The sequence below is a fragment of the Xyrauchen texanus genome, chromosome 26 (genome assembly GCF_025860055.1).
Source record: "Xyrauchen texanus isolate HMW12.3.18 chromosome 26, RBS_HiC_50CHRs, whole genome shotgun sequence".
In the NCBI taxonomy this organism is placed as follows: domain Eukaryota; kingdom Metazoa; phylum Chordata; class Actinopteri; order Cypriniformes; family Catostomidae; genus Xyrauchen; species Xyrauchen texanus.
In genome coordinates this window covers 5,592,647-5,612,226 of record NC_068301.1, presented here as the reverse complement: position 1 = coordinate 5,612,226, position 19,580 = coordinate 5,592,647, and the positions used below count along the sequence as shown (strand labels likewise).

At 42.8% G+C, this 19,580-nt stretch overlaps 1 protein-coding gene across 2 annotated transcripts in view; it reads left to right on the top strand.

Annotated features, from left to right (window-relative positions):
- The window catches only part of LOC127620093 (KH domain-containing, RNA-binding, signal transduction-associated protein 3-like), a 169,561-nt gene that overhangs the window by 122,149 nt on the left and 27,832 nt on the right, over positions 1-19,580 (top strand). For both annotated transcript variants that reach the window (XR_007967667.1, XM_052093191.1), the window contains exon 7: positions 6,336-6,418. Coding sequence is in view for 1 of the 2 variants with exons in the window: in XM_052093191.1 (XP_051949151.1) it covers positions 6,336-6,418 (83 nt within the window). In the remaining variant the exon portion in view is untranslated. The remainder of the gene's footprint in view (positions 1-6,335; positions 6,419-19,580) is intronic.

Sequence of the window (19,580 nt, the reverse complement as noted above, 5' to 3'; positions counted from 1 at the left end):
TATGTGTCTAAACTCTTGAGGAAAGATAGTCCAGTATCTCATAGAAGCTGTAGCGCACATGCACCAACCACCTGTGTATGCACACACATTCTAAGTGACATGTCTCTGCAGAACAAAAATGGGCTTTTCCCAATCAGAGGCCATATTGAAGCTGCTTTAAATGATTTGTCTTCTTAAGATTCCCTGTTTCATTGGATAGTTTAGAAACTCCCATCCTGGTTTAGAAATGCCAATTGATTACTACACTGATATTCCCTACTTCATTGGATAGTTTAGAAACGCCCATCTCGGTTTGAAAACCCACCAATTGGAAAACACCCATTGTTCTGCAGAGACCTATACTTCCACTCAAATGAAGTATACGTTGACAGGCTCACGCTGTACTGTACACATACTCTAAGCGTTCATGTCAAAATCGAAGTATAATTTGGGCTTTAGCCTCCAACAAAGTCCAGACAATGTCTGAAATTTTGTGCCACAGTTGTGCAGTGTGATTTCTTCTATGATCGCCAGATGTCAATCGGTTAATGGCTGACTGGAACCAAAGCATTGGCTACAATGTGCCATGACTTTTACCCTAGATCTCACTGGGATCATATTGTAAAGTCTAACAAGCAACAGTCGTAAAGGACTGTCTTCTTCTTAGCATTTGCATTGCGTGCCCAGCCTCGAGTCCGCCGTTGAAATAAGTTAGCGGACACTCATTGACAATGTGCTGCATGGTTTCTGGTTCCCCACAGCTGCAGTTCGGGTCAGTGGCTTGACCCCACCGAACAAGGTTGACTGCACATCGACCTTGTCCTGTCCGGAATCGGTTCAGCGTTGACCATTGTCGTCGAGGAAGGTTGAAGCCAGGAGAACAGACCGACGGCTCAGCTACGAGGGCATGGTTCACCACATCAGTTGCTGCCCACTCATTACCCCATGCCGAGATAGCTTTCATATCCTCTGGTGGCAGGTTCAAACATATAGGTTTTCTCGATGGCAGGCGGGCTACTGGATGCAGTGTGATGTCCATGTTGAGTGGCAATTTGTCATTCGCTGGCAATGGCAGCTTGGCAGTGGCCTTCTGTCATTGGAGATGTGGTGGTGGTATGTTGCTGAGAACTGGCAGCCATGATATTGGAGTAGGACGTAGGGTTCCAGTGATTGTGCGCATAGACGTGTTTAACTGGACGTCAACTACAACAACAACAACATCAACTTACATTTATATAGCACTTTTCTCAAACTCAAAGCGCTTTACATAGTATAGGGGGGAATCTCCTCAACCACCACCAGTGTGCAGCATCCACCTGGATGATGCGACGGCAGCCATAGTGCGCCAGAACGCCCACCACACACCAGCTATTGGTGTGGAATGATCTGGACCAGACCGGTGCCCAGTACTCTGCTGTTGAGTAACACAGAGCAAGTGCAGTGGTCTTGAGTGTCTGGGCCCTTGCACCCCAGCTTGTGGCGGCCAGTTTGCTGAGTAGATTATTCAGAGAGCTGACTTTGGCTGCTGTCTTCTTCAGATGATCATGATATGTTAATGATCGGTCCATGGTAACACCGAGGTAAGTTAGATTTAGGTCATGTTTAATCCGCTGGCCCTTGAGGTAGATATTGAGCTCCCATTTGGTTTGTGCATTGTGGAGGTGGAAGACACTGGATACTGACTTGGTTGTACTGGGCTGGAGCTGCCACCTATTGAGGAAGTCCACCATCAAGTCCATGTCCTTGTTCAGCATGTCTCGACCTCGTCATATGTCAGATGTTGGGTCCCAAGGCAAATATCATCTGCAGATGAATTTGCGGGACTGTGTTGCTGGAAGATCATTAATATAGATGTTGAAGAGACTTGGAGACAGGACAGACCCCTGCGGAAGTCCATTTGCTTGTTTCCTCCAAGAGCTGTTTTTGTCTGCCTGGTGTACTCGGAAACGTCTATAATGGAGGAAGAGTTCAATGAACTCTACTGCCCAACGTGGTAAAACTTTGGATAATTTCATTAACATTTATGCATTTGGCAGATGCTTTTATCCAACGCGACTTACAGTGCCCTTATTACAGGGACAATCCCCCCAGAGCAACCTGGAGTTAAGTGCCTTGCTCAAGGACACAATGGTGGTGGCTGTGGGGATCAAACCAGCGACCTTCTGATTACCAGTTATGTGCTTTAGCCCACTACGCCACCACCACTCCAACTATGCCACAAACAGTGTTGGGAGTAATGTGATTACAAAGTAATTCATTACTGTAATATAATTACTTTTAAGTAAAAATAGTGTAAGGAATTACATTTACAATTGTTTTTATAAATTTCATTCATGTTCAAGTATGATCATTTATTTCATCAGTGCACATAGCTGTGCATAACTAATCAACCAAGGTAAAAGTGCTTGCTCTTCAAAATAGAGAGATCTTTTTTTCCTATCAGAGATTCATAGACCTGCAGATAGATATTGATGTCACAATGGAATATCTTCAGTTATAAATACAGCAGCTGAGTGTGTCTAGTTCTGTTTAGATGAGTTTGTCACCGCAGCTGGATTTTACTCTTCAAATGCTGAAAAACTCAATTTTGTGCAAAGCAGAGAAGAGTAAAATCAGCTTTAGTGGCTGATGGTTCGATTTCACTCCATTTCCTTTTGGATAAAGAGTTAAATTAAACTATTTGGCTTCTCATCAAAATATTTGAGCTGCTGTTTTGGTCAGGGAGTTCTCATTTTAACCTCTTTTGATATTTCTGGTTTCTATTTAGCATTTTGAATGGATAGAAACAGTACAGACATTTGACAAGGACACACTCCACTTTCCATTTTCTTGTAAAATCTAGTTATGCTTAAGAGATTTATAACAATTTTTGCAACATTAACGTCATCAACACAGAAACTTCTTTCAGATAACTTTTAAAAATAAACTTAATTATGAAACTCAGTTTAAATGTCACTTTGCCACTTCTGGATTAAGGATGAAACTCTGAAGTAAAACTCTGAATAGCGCCGTTTGGCGTGTCGTGCTTCTGATCGGACAGTAATGCAGCTGCAAGGCATTGGGGTGTGATGAGAGGGTTTTTCGTCTTTGTTTTCGTAGTCGAGGAGAATTTCACGAATGTGAATTGGGGGCAGATGGATTTGGAACTGAGCTGAGCCCTGGATATGCCGGAGCAGTCACGAGGGGTCGAAGCCTTTTATGGAGGACATTTATCCGAAATTACTGAGAGAGCTGCAGAGCTACACTTTGATGTCTGACTTAGAGGAGAGAAGAGAACTCTAAACTCGTTTTTGGGCTAATTTGATAATGCTTTCATCTACCAATAAGTGTATATATAAATATGACACAATGCTTATAACTATCAAAAATCAGCTCATTATAAAAACCAGACAACAGATATTTGCGCTAACATTGAAATTATAAAAGGATTGGGTCTTGACGTATAAATGTAAACAGACTTCCTTTCTTCTGCTGAACACAACTGAAGAATTTTACAATAATGTTTCAGCTCTGTAGGTCCATTCAATGCAAGTGAATGGTGGCCAGAATTTTAAGTTCCAAAAAGCATATGAAGTCAGCATAAATGTAATCCATATAACTTCAGTGGTTAAATCCATGTCTTCATAACTGATGCGATAAATGTGGGTGTAAAACAGATCAACATTAATGTCCTTTTTTTTTTTCTATAAATAGAAATTTTCTTCTTCACTTTCAAATGTTTTTGTATTTGGCAATTTGCATTCTTCCTGCATATCGCCACCTTCTGGGCAGGGAGGAGAATTTATAGCAAAAAATGACTTAAATATTGATCTGTTTCTCACCCACACCTATCATATTGCTTCAGAAGATCATATCGCTTGCAAAAATGCCACAAGTCATATAGATTTATTTAACACTGCATTTATATCCTTTTTGGAGCTTCAAAGATCTGGCCACCATTCACTTGCAGTGAATGGGACAACAGAGCTGAGATATTTTTCTAAAATCTTAGTTTGTGTTCAGCAGAAGACAGAAAGTCATTCACATCTGGGATAGCATCAGGGTGAGTAAATGATGAGAGAATTTATAATGAGTGAATGTTTAACTGAAATTAATATATTTTAAAAAATCTTTCCCTTTAAGCACAGTTGCAAACGTCAACACACTCAAGTCTTTTTTTTTTTTTTTTACCCATTTAAGAGTTAAAAAAAGGGAAAAACTGCTCTTAATCTTGTAATTGGTCAAAATGATTTGGATTGTCCAAAGATCAAAATGCTGAATATTTATAAGACACTTGTCTGGGTGTTTGGGTTGAATTCTATGATGTTTCCAGGTGGTTGCTTGTGCATTAATAGTTTGCAAGATAGTTGCTCACTGGCCCAAGTCAAAAGAAACCATCCCCAAGTCTCTATGTCATCCTGATCCCTTGATATGTGTGAGGACCTTTTCCATTGGAAGTCTATGGGTTATTCTGCTCCTTTTTCATCCGCCAGGGAGACATTTATAGTCTGTTAAGTAACGTAACACAGAAGATGTTTCTCCCACAATCGACACAGAAAAGTGGAAAAAATCCCCATTCTGTTTTAGCCTTCATAAAACTCACTGTACTTAGTTAAATCCCAATTCTGAAACTCCAGCTTGTTTTGATGCACTCTACACACTCTTTATTAATGTGCTTCGTGAGATGTTTCCTAAACATATCACACAGTATCTCTGACAACAGTTCACAAAGCCACGCATGTCATAAAGCAATCTGCAAAGTGTCAAATGAACAGCTGCATTACATATTAACCCCCATGAAGTTTCATTATCCACACTTAAAGGGTCATTATGCGTTGTTAATTACAGTGTCAAAATCATATCAGCCCTCACTTTATGAAACACTTTCACAACCTCTTATTTAAGTGAAGAGCTGCTTTCAGTTTTATACGTGGCTATTTCAGCCCTAGAAATAGGGTATTAAAATCGGAGAGGGTTCAGATGAGTAGATTAACCCCTATGCGGTGTTTGGGAATGTGTGTTTGGATCCAGGAGGACTCTAAACGCTTCATCATTAGTGCTGATCGTTTGACCCTGTTGAAGTGAATAGCCACTTGAACACACTTCAGCTGTAATGCCTAAATATACATGCATTTAAAGGGATAGCTTACCCAAACTCTCCATCATGCTGTTCCAAACATAGGGCTGTCAAGCTATAAATAACTTGAATCAAATTAACTACATAGTATGCCAATTAATTAATTAATAAAATGAATCACAGTTAGATGCATATATAATATTGCCGGAGAAAGCAAATGAATTGCAAATTAATTCGTCAATCAGTCCGAGATTTATTATAAGGGCTTGTCTAAGGACGGGTCAATGTGCACCTGCATCAGACGGACGCATTTGGGGCATCTCACTTTGGTTGCATCCCGTCATAAACATACAGTTTTTAGATCGCTAAAGTTAAACGTAGTTCTAAAATGTAAAAAGCACGTCTATATTGTGAAGTCTGTCTGTGAGTGTGGTTTGTTCTCTGTATAAACTGAGCGGTGCCTATACAGCTGGAGTTGTGTTCACTGCCCCCTTGAGGAAACAGGTGGTACTTCATGCTTGAATTGCTCCAATTATTATGGTCCGGGAACATGAATTGCGTTAATTTTTTTAACGAGATATTTTTTATGGAATGAATCGCACTGAATTAACACATTAAATTGACAGCCCTATCCAAACCATACATCCATACATCCATAGAACACATCATATATTTTCATATTATGTAAATGGGTGGGGACTAGGGATTTTTCAAGATCCAAAGAGCACCATAAAAATAGTCCATAAGACTCCTGCATAGATGTCAGTCTTCTGAAGTCATATATACAGTGTCGCAGACAAAAAACAAATAGCAAAAATCTCACTTCCTTTGAAACATAGCCATCTAGCAACCATTTATTAATTCCTTAGCAACGCCCTAGTAACCACCCAAAACACCCTGACATTGCATAAAATAAAATGAATACATATATTGTTTTACTTATACATTTAGTATTTTTACCAAAAAGAAGATTTAGATTAATTTTCCCCTGCTTGTACCTCTTAAATAGGTCAAAAATTATCTGAACATAACAGTAAGGTTGAAAACTCTGGCATCATCTCACAATCTTTTTTTAAAAGTAACGTGGCGGCTTTCTGTTAGAAGACAGCTGACCTCGCAGCAAATGTTCATATAAGTAAAAGCAATGTTTCAAAGAAAAACATGGAAATTTATTATTTTGGCTGTAATGTGTTGGACAGTTCCTTGGGTATCATTATGTTCTTGCTCTTACAAAATATGCTGATAATGAAGTTTAAAAGATTTATGCTGATATTTACAGAAACTCTTTTCTTCTGCATAGGAATACGACGATGGATATGGAACAGCCTACGATGACCCGGGATATGACTCATACGACAACAGCTACAGCAATCAGGCACAGAAGTAAGTATCTCTAGATCTGTGAATATCTGTCTTTTGTCTTAATCCAGAGACATTTGGGCTAAGGGCATCTCTCAGCATGTGTGTCCCAGCATCATGTTCTGTCTGAACAAGAGTGTTTTCACTACAGTATATTGGCCAGTTCTGACCTCACTGTATTGAACCGAAGAGTTTGTGTATGCTCACTCTCAACTGCATTGGAAATCGTTGCGGCTAATATAGGCAACAACTCTGAAAGTCCAGAAGAAAGAGCCAGGGCGTCTTGCTATTGAATCGCTCCAACTGTTCTGCAAGGAAACTGCTTTGTCTTGTATGACCTGGTCAGTCCCGTGGAGTAATTTCAGAACTTCTTTGTATTTGGTGCATCACCCTTTTGCTTTTAATGACAGCATGCTCGCAAGCTGGCGCGATCTCCACAGGTTTGTGCAAAACCTGATTCATCTTTTCCAGCATGATTTAAGAAGTTATTAAGAAGTTATTATGTCAATGGAAGCAATACATCTGACATGGTCAGTGTCACAAAGAAATGAGGGAGGCGGTCCTTGCGGAGCTCCAGTGCATCATTGGTTAAGAGCTCAATAGTACTTATCGGAAGCAGATGGACGTCCCACCTCAGCACCCCCTGACTCGCACAGATTTTGAATATGCAGGGAAACATTTTGCAGAGAGTTTAACAATCCAGTATGTGCTTTGACATTCATACCGGCCTACAGCTCTCCTAAACCACCAATAAGCACTTCTACTCTAAATGAAACAGTCATTTGATGCGTGGTTATCGACTTCAATCGCAAGCTGTGCAACTCTCTAGATATATGTGAAGAGTCAGCTATAGTTTTTTTATTGCAGAACTTATATATACATACATACATAAACGATCAGGGAAATGAAGCATGGTTGTATCTTTAACAATGAACAATCATAACAACAGAAAACAATATTATGGATTTGCGGACATCAAAATATGAAGTTATGTACACAGAAAAAAAAAGAAAATCATATAATTTATGAAACTTGCTCATTTTGTGGATTTGTTGAAGAAACAGCTCCACATTTATTTTGTGATTGTAGTATAACCAATATATCTTGGATTGACTTAAGCTCTTATGTTTTTAGCCCCACAAATATCTATAGTTTACACGATATGGTGATGACCTAACGTCACATCAAAATATGTCAAGAGTAATCGAGCACACGCTTCAATCTACAATAAGCCAATGGTGAGCAGGACCCGCCCACATCATTATCATACAAGAGACAGATATGTAAGAATAAATACAAAAATAAATAAATGTGGGAATATTTAAATATAGAAATAAATACATGTGGGAATAAATAAATAACTGAATGCATAAATAAATTATAATAAAAAACAAAACAAATGAAAGAATAAAAAATGTTTTAAAGAATAAAAATAAAAAGATAAAATAATAAATAAAAAGAGAAAATAATAAATAAAGGAAGAAAAGTCATACAAAAATAAATGTAGGAATAACTTTAATTAAAAATGAATTATATTTGTTTTATCAAGACATTTATTCCTTTATTTAGTTTCTTATTATTACATTTATTTATTTATGTATTTATTTATTATTTTTGCATGTTTTGTCCTCCATAGCAATCATCTGATTTGACTGTACATTAAAAAAAAGAACAAAATTGAAATCAACAAGGTAAAACATCATATAAAGTTTAGTTGCAGTGCTTTCAATATAGCAAATGGAATATTATTTACAAATCCCTCATTTTTGCTTTTATTAGCATTTTTCATACTGTCCCAACTTTTTCGGAACTGGGGTTATAGAAAAATCTATTAAAAAACAGTGCGGATGGACACAAAACACGCTGAGTATGAATGGCCTCCAAGAGCCGGGACGGTTTAACCACCGGGCAGAGTGGGCCATTGCCCAGGGGGCCTCTAATCCCAAGGGGCTCCGAGCTCTAAACCAATTATGTGTGTATTTATTTTGAGACATCTATTATAAATCCAGGTAAATGTCAGCCATATGTGAAATACTATTTGTTCGGCCGAAGGCGTGCTGGAAAACAGCAGCGCGAGCACAGGCACTCAAGTGCGCTGGTGCAGTGCATTTATTTGACTACAGAGAACAGCCTTTGATTCATTAAATTCTTTCAAACACAAAGATAAGGTGAAGTTTACCCTGGCTCTGTGCAAATCTGGTTTTAATTCATATAAGCAACAGAATACATGCAACAGTATGGAAGTTGTGCATGCATTTAATTTTTAATGATAAAACAAAGAAATTCCTTAATACCTGGGGTGGACTGGGACGAGAAATCGGCCCAGGATTTGACATAGAAACTGGCTGTCCTTTTCTGCATATCCCCCCTCTATTTTTTGTGGCCCATTCTGCATAACGCGGTGGGTCATTACAGTTTATCGTGGCGTATTTGTCCCGTTTCGTGACCGGCCCACCCGGTTCTCCCAATGGCCAGTTCACCCCTGATCGGCACCAAAGTTCGTCAGCCCACTGGGAAAATGCCTGGTATGCCAGATTACCAATCCAGCCCTGCTTAATACCCTATACTGTATTTTGTATGTGCACGGTAAACTTTTGTAATATTTGGTTAACCGCAAGAATTCACAAATGGCTATTCTGTTATTTGTCGGGACTTGGAAATAAAAAATGTTTATTGCCACGTATGTGTCAAACACAAACTCAGATTAGAAGGGAATAAAGGCAGAGTGTGATATGAGCCTAAATAGCACAATACATAGATCTTAAAATGATAAAATCACATTAATTATTATTTTTTATAATGGCTGTGGCTCAGGTGGTAGAGCGGGTCGGCTGCCAATCACAGGGTTCCATTCCCGGCCCACTCGACTCCACATACCGAAGTGTCCTTGGGCAAGACACTGAACCCAAAGTTGCTCCCAATGGCAGGCTAGCGCCTTGCACCTTGCACTTGTGTGAATGGGTGATTGGGACACAGTGTAATGCCCTTTGGTAACCTCTAAGGTTAAAAAAAGCGCTATATAATTGCAGACCATTTACCATTTAATCAATGGAAAATGCATAATTCTGCCCAGGCACTTTCCATGAGGCAGCAAAAGCTACGATTTTAAACCTCTTTGGGATACTTTGATTTTTGGATGATTTTGCATTTATTGTCTAATTATTGTCTGCACACCAGAGCAAAAAGAGGAAAAAACACTTGCTCACCATTTATCAAGCACTGAAACTTTGCCAGTTGAAAAACAATCTGGAATCATGTGTAACAGTTACATTAAGTTTCTTTTCAACCTGAACCTCTGTTGATTTGTGAAACCAGCGCTGAAAAAGCTTGATGCAGCACAACAAATTATGAAACAGTATGCAGGTGTCTCGATATTTATTTATAAATATTGAAGTTCTTTTAAACTTTACATGGTGTTTAAAACTGTGATGGTCCTGCGTGGTACGCTAAAAAAAGACGTCCGTCCAGTGCTTGTTTACATAGAAAAACTATTAAAAAACAGCCCTTAATTTGCTATATTGCCTACTTAAAAAACTGACCCACACCTGTAGGTTTGTCAGGTACTGTTGGACTCAGATCGGGCTAAAGACCTTATCGGTTACCTAACGTAACCTCGGTTCTCTCTAGATGAGGGAACGAGTATTGCGTAAGCTAGCTTACGCTACGGGAAAGATTCATCTTTTCTGAGATATTGAAGCCAAAAAATTATCCTTAATTTTGTATCCATTGTCAACGCAGTGCGGCAGTTGCAGACCTTGAGCGGGCTAGCTAGCGAGCTCATTGGTTGCTCTGCGGCAACTGCTGCAGCCTATAGACGAGCTTGGGCGAACTCGCATCCAATGAGAGGCGTCCGGCGCTCACTGCATCAAAGCCCGCCAAAAGGGCGTGACTAGAGTGCATATAAGCGTAGTTCAGTAGGCTGGAACCCTGGTTTTCATTGACTGAAGCGAAAAGTCAGCCGTGACGCTGAGCATGGCCGGCTACGCAATACTCGTTCCCTCATCTAGAGAGAACCGAGGTTACGTTAGGTAACCGATACGTTCTCTTCACGAGAGGTTCTCTCGTATTGTGTAAGCTAGCTTACGCTCACGGGAACCCATTGTCAGCGCCGTCGCGCCAAGCATCCACTGTATGAGCCCCAGGGAATTAAGGGGAACCGGGGAGCCCTTATGAGTGGGGAAATAAGATTTGGCCGGCAAGAATGCGGGTCAGTGTTTGTGTAATATATAAGCACATAGTGGGAAGGGAACGACAGAGCGGCGGTGCCGGTCTGTGTGGAATGTGTCCCATCAGTGCAGCTCACCAGGGGAGCTGTAGCGTATTAAACCGCTAGTAGTTTTGCCTGCAGAGCGGGCACTTCCATATTGTAAAATCTGACAAATGTGGAGGGGGAAGTCCATCCCGCTGCCACACATATGTCGTGAATGGGAATCCCGCTCGACCATGCCCACGAGGATGCCATGCCTCTAGTGGAGTGAGCCCTAATGCCCAACGGGCATGGCAGGTCTTTTGACGCGTATGCTGCAGCAATAGCGTCCACTATCCATCTAGATAGTGTCTGTTTCGAGGCGGCGAGACCTTTGGTGCGCCCTCCGAATGAAACGAAAAACTGCTCAGAGCGTCTGAAAGCGGCGGAGCGCGCGGTATACAATCTCAGTACTCTGACTGGGCAAAGGAGATTGGCATCGCGTTCGCTATCGGATGCTGGTAGCGCCGATAGGGAAATGACCTGTGCTCTGAAAGGAGTACCGATCACCTTGGGAACATAGCCGTGTCTAGGTTTTAAAATGACCTTGGAGTCTCTTGGTCCAAACTCAAGACACGCAGCGCTGACAGACAGCGCGTGAAGGTCTCCCACACGTTTGACTGATGACAGGGCAGTCAGAAAAACGGTTTTGAGTGAAAGGTATTTCAAATTCACGTATTGAAGTGGTTCGAAAGGGGGGGCTTTCATAGTTTCGAGAACTATAGAAAGATCCCAGATAGGAACCGATGGAGGCGCGGGGGTTCATCCTTCTAGCTCCCCTAAGGAAGCGGATGACCAGCTCGTTTTTCCCCATGACTGGCCGTGCAGGGTTCAGCGAACGCCGCAACGGCTGCCACATACACTTTGAGCGTGGATGGGGCTCTGCCCTTATCCAGCAGCTCTTGTAGAAATACGAGCAGCGACGACACCCCACATGTCCGCGGGTCCAGGTCTCTGTCGGTGCACCATTTTGAGAACACAGACCATTTTGACGCATAGAGTCTTCTTGTGGAAGGGGCTCTAGCATGTATAATGGTATTTATTACTCCTTCTGGCAGAGCGACGGGTAGTCGTTGATCACCCACGCATGCAGCCCAGCGCTCTGGGTGGGGATGCCAGATTGTGCCGCGAGCTTGAGAGAGGAGATCTGCTCTCACTGGGATGTGCCACGCGCTGTCAGTGACAGCTGCGTAAGCTCCGGGAACCATGTCTGATTCTCCCAACGCGGGGCTATGAGGAGCACCGAGTGACGCGTTTCCCTGATCCTCTGCATTACCTGTGGCAATAGCGAGACTGGGGAAGGCGTAAGCGGGCGCCTGGGCCAGTCCTGGGCCAGCGGCGTCCTCGCTTCGAGAAAAATATCGGGCAGTGAGAGTTCTCTTCTGGCGCAAAGAGGTCTATCTCTGCTCTGCCGAATAGGTGCCATAACGTCTGGACTGTTTGAGCGTGCAGGGACCATTCCCCTGGGGAATATTGTCTCTGGACAGTCTGTCCGGGCCGTCGTTCAGGTGGCCTGGCACGTGCGTCGCCCTCAGCGAGTGCAGGTGGCACTGGGACCAACTCAGTATGCGTTCCGTCAGATGGAAAAGGTTCCTGGATCTGACACGCCCTGGCGGTTTAGGTAGGATACCACAGATCTGTTGTCCGAACGGACCAGGACGCGGTGACCCTGAATGACCGGGAGAAAGCGCACGAGCGCGTACTCGACCGCTATCATTTCAAATTTATGTGAAGGAGCTTTTCCTGAACTGACCATAGCCCGAAAACCGGAGAGCCCTCGCAGACCGCGTCCCAACCCGTGTTGGACGCGTCTGTCGAGATGACTTTTCGGCGAGATACAGCTCCCATTGTCACTCCTCGCTGATACCACTCGGCCACTGTCTAAGGCTGCAGAGCTGAAATACAGGTCTGAGTCACCTTGATGGGCTGGCGGCCTGTGGCCCAAGCCCGGCGAGACGCGCGGGTGCTTAGCCAATGCTGAAGCGGGTGCATGTGCAGTAAACCCAGCTGAAGTACTGCTGCGGCTGAGGCCATGTAACCTAGCACTCTCTGGAATTTCTTCAGAGGCGTGAGGCTGTTCATCTGAAAAGATACGGCTAGTCAGCTGAACACGGCGCGCTGTGTAGATAAGCTGAGCCGTCATTGCCACGGAGTCTAGTTCTATCCCAAGGAAGGAAATTGTCTGACTGGGCTGTAGTGAGCTCTTGGTCCAATTGACTGCAAGACCCAAACTGTTCAGATGGCTGAGGAGAACTGCTCTGTGAGACAGAAGCTCCATATGTGACTGAGCCATAATCAGCCAGTCGTCCAAATAGTTCAGAATTCGCAAACCCTGACTCCGCAGGGGTGCGAGCGCCGCATCCATGCACTTCGTGAAAGTACGGGGTGCTAAGGACAGGCCGAACGGAAGGACGGTGTATTGATAAACCTGGCCGTCGAAGGCCATTCTTGAGATTCGCCTGTGACGGGGATTTATCTGAATCTGAAAGTATGCATCTTTCAGATCGAGAGAAATAAACCAGTCCCCCTGGCGCACATGCGCGAGGAGTTTCCTGATTGTAAGCATTTTGAACGGTCTTTTTGCAAGCACCTTGTTCAAAACCCTGAGATCTAATATGGGTCTGAGGCCGCCGTCTTTCTTGGGAACAAGAAAATAACGGCTGTAAAGCCCCGACTCGCTCAGAGAGGGTGGCACTTTCTCTATGGCCCTTTTGCACAGAAGGCTTGCTATTTCTGAACGAAGCATGCACGCTGCTTCCGTGTTCACAGTGGTTTCGAGCCAGCTCTGAAGCAAGGAGGGCGGTGATCGAACTGTAGCAAATAGCCCTGTTGTATTGTGCTTAAGACCCACTTGGATATCCCTGGAATAGCTTCCCACGCTTTGAAGCGTAACGCTAGAGGGTGAATGGCCAATTCAGCTCTGACTGCCGCACACAGAGCTGAACAAAATGTGTGAGCGCGTTTAGTGTGTTTATGCATGATTGCTCGCAGACAGCATGAACAGGCTGTTTTGTGAGTGACTTCCGATTGGAATGAATGGGGAAAGAGTCACATCTGTTACGTGATGCGCAAGCATAGTCATGGGCACGGGACTTACACACAGAGGAATGTTTGCTGGCCGTGTAATAGAGCGGGCAGAGAATGGGCGCGCGACGTATTCGTGGGCGCATTTATTGACTCTAGCGCTCGAGCGGTTCAGTAACCGCTTTATGTGAGCGTGCTCTGGTGGGGACACGAGACATGCAGTGCTTGTGTGCAGAAGTGAACACTGGATTGTGGGCACGTTTTCTACACATAGGGCTGGTCGTGTGACAGAGCAGCCAGAGAATGGGCGCGCGCACGCATTTGTGGGCGCCTTCATTGACTCTGACGCTCGAGCGGTTCGTAACCGCTTTATGAGAGCGTGCTCTGATAGGGGCACGGGATGTGTTATGCTTGTGTGTAGTGGCGAACACAGGGTTGTGGGCACATTTTCTACACATAAGACATGTTTGCTCTTTACAAGATTTATTTGGGTCACCGTGAAAACGGCGTTTGAGTGTAGGCAAGCGGGCAGTGTCACCGGCTTGTTGGCTGCTAAATTCACCACTGCAGTAGCCTGAGAGAAGGGGACTGACAGGGGGCGAAGCTTTGACGGTGGTCCGGCCGCGGCGGGACTGAGCCGTCGTTTGTTCAACAAAGCTAGGAGGACTTCGGTTGTTCAGGTTTCAGCGCAATCTTAGACCGAGGCCCGCGGGGGGGGGGGCGGTGGTCTACGGCGGCTGTCTGAGCGCGATCTGGGGCGGCCGCCCTGTCGGCGCTGGGAAGTCTGGCTTTGTTGAGCTGGGCGCTGTGAAGATGCTCGTGCAGGAGGCTGGTTACGTGGGCGGCCTGCAGAGGAGCTAGTGCGGCGAGGCAGGAAGAGATTCATGGCTTGGGTGGCTTTCTGCGCGGTGACGGCTTTGAAGAAAACAGCCGTCGAGTCTGTTGGGAGCCTGCTCAGGGGGCGGTGACCACTCGAGCCCGAGGCGGTCGACGGCCTGTGTGAGGAGGCGTATCAGTTCCCCTTCGACTCCGGCGCGGGTCCTGCTGGATTCCTGGGCCGTTGAGGAGGCTTGTGACCACTCCTCGCTGTCCGAAGCCATGATGGAACAGCAGCCTTTGTCCTCCGCCTCGCTCTCTGAGGTGGCAGCAGTGATGCGAAGAGCTTCGCTGAAGAGATGAAAATCAGGGTTCCAGCCTACGAACTACGCTTATATGCACTCTAGTCACGCCCTTTTTGGCGGGCTTTGATGCAGTGAGCGCGCGGACACCTCTCATTGGATGCGAGTTCGCCCAAGCTCGTCTATAGGCTGCAGCAGTTGCCGCAGAGCAACCAATGAGCTCGCTAGCTAGCCCGCTCAAGGTCTGCAGCTGCCGCACTGCGTTGACAATTGATACAAAATTAAGGATAATTTTTTGGCTTCAATATCTCAGAAAAGATGAATCTTTCCCGCAATACGAGAGAACCTCTCGTAAGAGAACTCTATACACATGCAGAATAACCGAATATTGATTTTGGTATTTGAGTACAGGTGTCATGCACATATCCTGTTAGTAACGCTTGATTTTGGATTGTTTCATAATTAAAAAGTACAGATAATTGGCCGTGTAAGACATTACTCCAAACTCTTCTTTGGCCTATTTAAAAAATCCGGCCAAATCTGCCAAGCCTCCTGTAGTGCATTAAGGTGAATGTAGTCACGTCATGGGGGCCTCCATGGTGTACCGGCCCACGGGCCTCTCAGCTCTTAATCTGAGATGCCAAAAATCCCACAATTATTGTGTTTTCATGATCAGTCATTGCGTTGACTTCCAAATACTTGAGTACTCAGGTACTCATTCCCATTCCATACTAATTAACGAGGAGTCTAACAAGCATGCATGTACTGTTCATTACACAGCAGGTTTCTATCTTCTTTGATTCATAAAACATTGTCTGTGTGTTTCTGAGCTATGGTATATTTCCTCTTATCTCTTCTTGCTGTGTCTTTGATCTGAGAGTGCATAATCCAGGGAAATGTAAACCAGTCCTTCTTTTAATCAGAATGAGACTGATCCAAAGGTGGATTCCCCTTTCTCTCCTTGAATAAGACAACATTAAAACACCTACTGAATCTCTTGGTGGTCCTACAACCTTCAAACCCACCTGAAAACAACTGCCGGTGGTCTCTCTGCATCCATGACTCATTTACATTTTATGTTCTTATGGAGGCATTTTAATAATTGTTAGAGTTCTAGAAAACCTTCAAAGGACCTTTGAATTAAAATCAAAACACTAGGAGAGTGGTCATGATTAGTTACATTAGTCTGTTTATTCTACCATTATGTGAGGAGCACAACATACACTGGCATCGTGCAATCTTATCACCTGAACAATGAACAATATACCATGAATTATTCCATTAGAATATACTTGGAATATCTTGTAACTCTCCTCGAATACCCCCTAACTCACGTCTCTCTCCTTTTTTCTAATCACATTGTGACTCACACGACACGTGCAACCAGGCTTCCCTTGCGCGTATCAGATGAAAAGCATATAAACTTATTACACATCACTTTGACTTTGGCCAATAAAAAAACATCTAGCATCCACCCAGAACACCCTGGCATACTCTAAATCATATGTTTGTGGTAATAGGCTACATAATGTACACGTTTATCAGTCCAGATCTAATGCATCGCCATGGCAGTGCTTTTTTGTCATTTCTTTTTGGCTGGAGGTATTTGAATGGCAGACAGAGGGTGACGATACTTGCAAGAAAGAAACAGGGATGCTTGAAGGTGAAACATTCACCAGAGTGACAGGTTTATCTCAAGGGAGCATTGAAAGGGTCAAAGGTATTTTTATTAAAAAGTCTTACATGCATACATTCTCCCAGGTGTGTTACCTTCTTGATTTCTTGTGTTGTGCTCTTTCTTGTCTCAATGGAGCCACCACAAAGCTTGTTCTCTGTGGAATTGCTCAGGGTTGGGTGAATGCGCCTGACAGCATTTAAACTGCTTGTCACCTTCTTCAGAGTGCTATGGAGCACCATATGGCCCATATAACACACACACTGGGCTGAATGTCAGAATGGCTATAGGCCACAGTAGAGCATTATGTTTGGAAAATGTCACTACAGTGGTGAGTTCTAGACTGTTGCTTTTCATATGGTAGCGTTGCTTTAAGTGTCACAGCTCTGAAAGTTTAGATATACTGGGAGAAAGAGCTATTTTTGTGGCTGGTATTTCAAAATGCAGTCAATAGATAGAGAGATATTGATTGACCATATTGATCTACCACCAGTTCATACAAATTGGGGTTTGTTGTTTGTCCATGAAAATGACTGATTTCTATTTTGTATTCACATAAAAAAGTAAAAGTGTATATTGTACAAATTATTTTATATATATTTTTCTTATCTACACCTCATGATAACATTTTAAAGGGATAGTTCACCCAAACATTTGAATTCTGTTATCATTTACTCACCTTCATGTTGTTCCAAACCCATATGACTTTCCTTCTTCCATGGAACACAAAAGGAGATGTTAGGCAGTATGTTAGTGTCAATCATCATTGCATTATTGCACAATTTTTTCATAAAGACAATAGTGACTGAGGCTGTCATACTGTGCAACATCACCTTTTTGTGTTCCATGGAAGAATGAATGTCAAATAGTTTTGGAACAACAACAACAACATGAGTTAATGGTGACAGAATTTTCATCTTGTTTGAACTGTTCCTTTTATCATGACACAGAATGAGCATGTTCTGACTCAGCCGCTGTATAGATCTGGAAGGGTTCTGAATTGGTTCTGATTTTAATCTGGTAGGGTTCTGAATAGGGTCTGGTTATGATCTGGTAGGTGGGGTTCTGAATTGGTTCTGGTTTGGATCTTGTAGGATTCTTAATTGTTTTAGTTTTAATCTGGTAGGATTCTGCTTGGATTCTGGTTTTAATCTGGTTGGTTTCTTAATAGGTTCTGTTTGAGATCTAGTATGGTTCTGAATGAGGTCTGGTTTTGATCTGGTAGGTATAGTTCTGAATGGGTTCTGGTTTGGATCTGGTAGCATTCTTAATTGGTTCTAGTTTTAATCTGTTAGGGTTATAAATAGGTTCTAATTGGGATCTGATCTGGATCTTGTAGGGTTCTTAATTGGTTCAAGTTTTAAACAGGTAGGGTTCTGGTTGGGTTCTGGATTTAATCTGGTAGGGTACTAAATAGGGTCTGTCTAGGATCTGGTAAGGGTCTCAATGTGTTCTGGTCTGGATCTTATAGGGTTCTTAATTGGTTCTAGTTTTAATCTAGTATGGTTCTGGTTGGGTTCTGGTTTTAATCTGGTTGGTATAGTTCTGAATGTGTTCTGGTTTGGATCTGGTAGCATTCTTAATTGTTCTAGTTTTAATCTGGTAGGATTCTGGTTGGATTCTGGTTTTAATTTGGTAGGTTTCTAAATAGGTTCTGTTTGAGATCTAGTATGGTTCTGAATGAGGTCTGGTTTTAATCTGGTTGGTATAGTTCTGAATGTGTTCTGGTTTGGATCTGGTAAGGTTCTGAATGGGATCTGATCTGGATCTTGTAGGGTTCTTAATTGGTTCACGTTTTAATCAGGTAGGGTTCTGGTTGGGTTCTGGATTTGGTCTGGTAGGGCTCTTAACAGGGTCTGGCTAGGATCTGATAATTTTCTAAATGGGTTCTGGTCTGGATCTTGTAGGCTTCTTAATTAGTTCTAGTTTTAACTGGTAGGGTTCTGGTTGGGATCTGGTAAGTTTCTGAATGGGTTCTGGTTGTAATATGATACAATTCTGGTTGGGATTGTGTAGACTTATAAATTGGTTCTGTTTTTAATCTGTTCTAAATACTGTAGGTTCTGGTTTGGATCTGGTTAGGTTTTTAATGGGTTCTGGTTTGTTATTGTAGGGTTCTTAATTTGTTCTAGGAGGGGTGGCAGGCGTAAGTAAACTGAATCTGCTAGGGTTCTGTTTAGGATCTGGTAGGGTTCTATTTTGGTTTTTTATTTAATTTCGTAGGGTTCTAAATATGTTCTGGTTTGGATCTGGCAGTGTTCTGAATGGTTTTAATCAATAGAGTTCCTAAATCATTGTTGATCTTTTGGAGTTCTCTATTGTTTTGGTTTGGATTTGATTGGTTTGTGGCTGATTTTCTGTATAGATTGGACAGGGTTCTGGGTTAGTTCTAATTTAGATATTTTAAATGGTACTGGCTGGTTTGTAGAAGCATGATCCAACTGTTTTTTTTTTTGTCAAAGTGAAAAATCAGTGTCTGTGGTCAACTACACTCTTTCCTGCATTTTTTGGCCAAGATTACTATAAATAATACGTAAGGAATAATTGACGACGGCTCGGCAGTGACCGTTGAGTGACCGTTGTACCTTGGGTGTGCATTATTTTTAAACAATTAAATTATTCTGCTTATACCATGGTTACCACACCTTAAGACATCGTTCGGTGTTTTATCTCAAGACATTTTCTGATTTTCATGCCTAAAATGCTCTTGTGAATGGAACTACTTTCTTCCGCCACATATTCAGCATCATGTTTTAATACAGTCAGAGCTTTCGTTACTAATTCGAAAACGTCACGTTAAAACTAGCAACGGATGCTTGTACTCTCGAGGACTTACTGGAGTAACAAGTTAGTGTGTTTGTGCTTGTGTGTGAGAGTTCACATTTGAGGGATCGAAGAGAGAAACTCAGAAAATGAGAGGGATCTTAGAGCTGCAACCTTTTTTGTTGCACTCTGGTCAGAAAAGACATAGTTTCAAAATTGTCAAGATGCGTGCCACCATATTCCCCTTATAAACCTTAACAACTTTTTTTCATCCTCACTGAGATGCAGGAGTGCGCTGACATGACAACTCTGTTTTTCTCTCACAAGTATGTTTGGGCCTTAAGTGTGTGCGTTACGCGT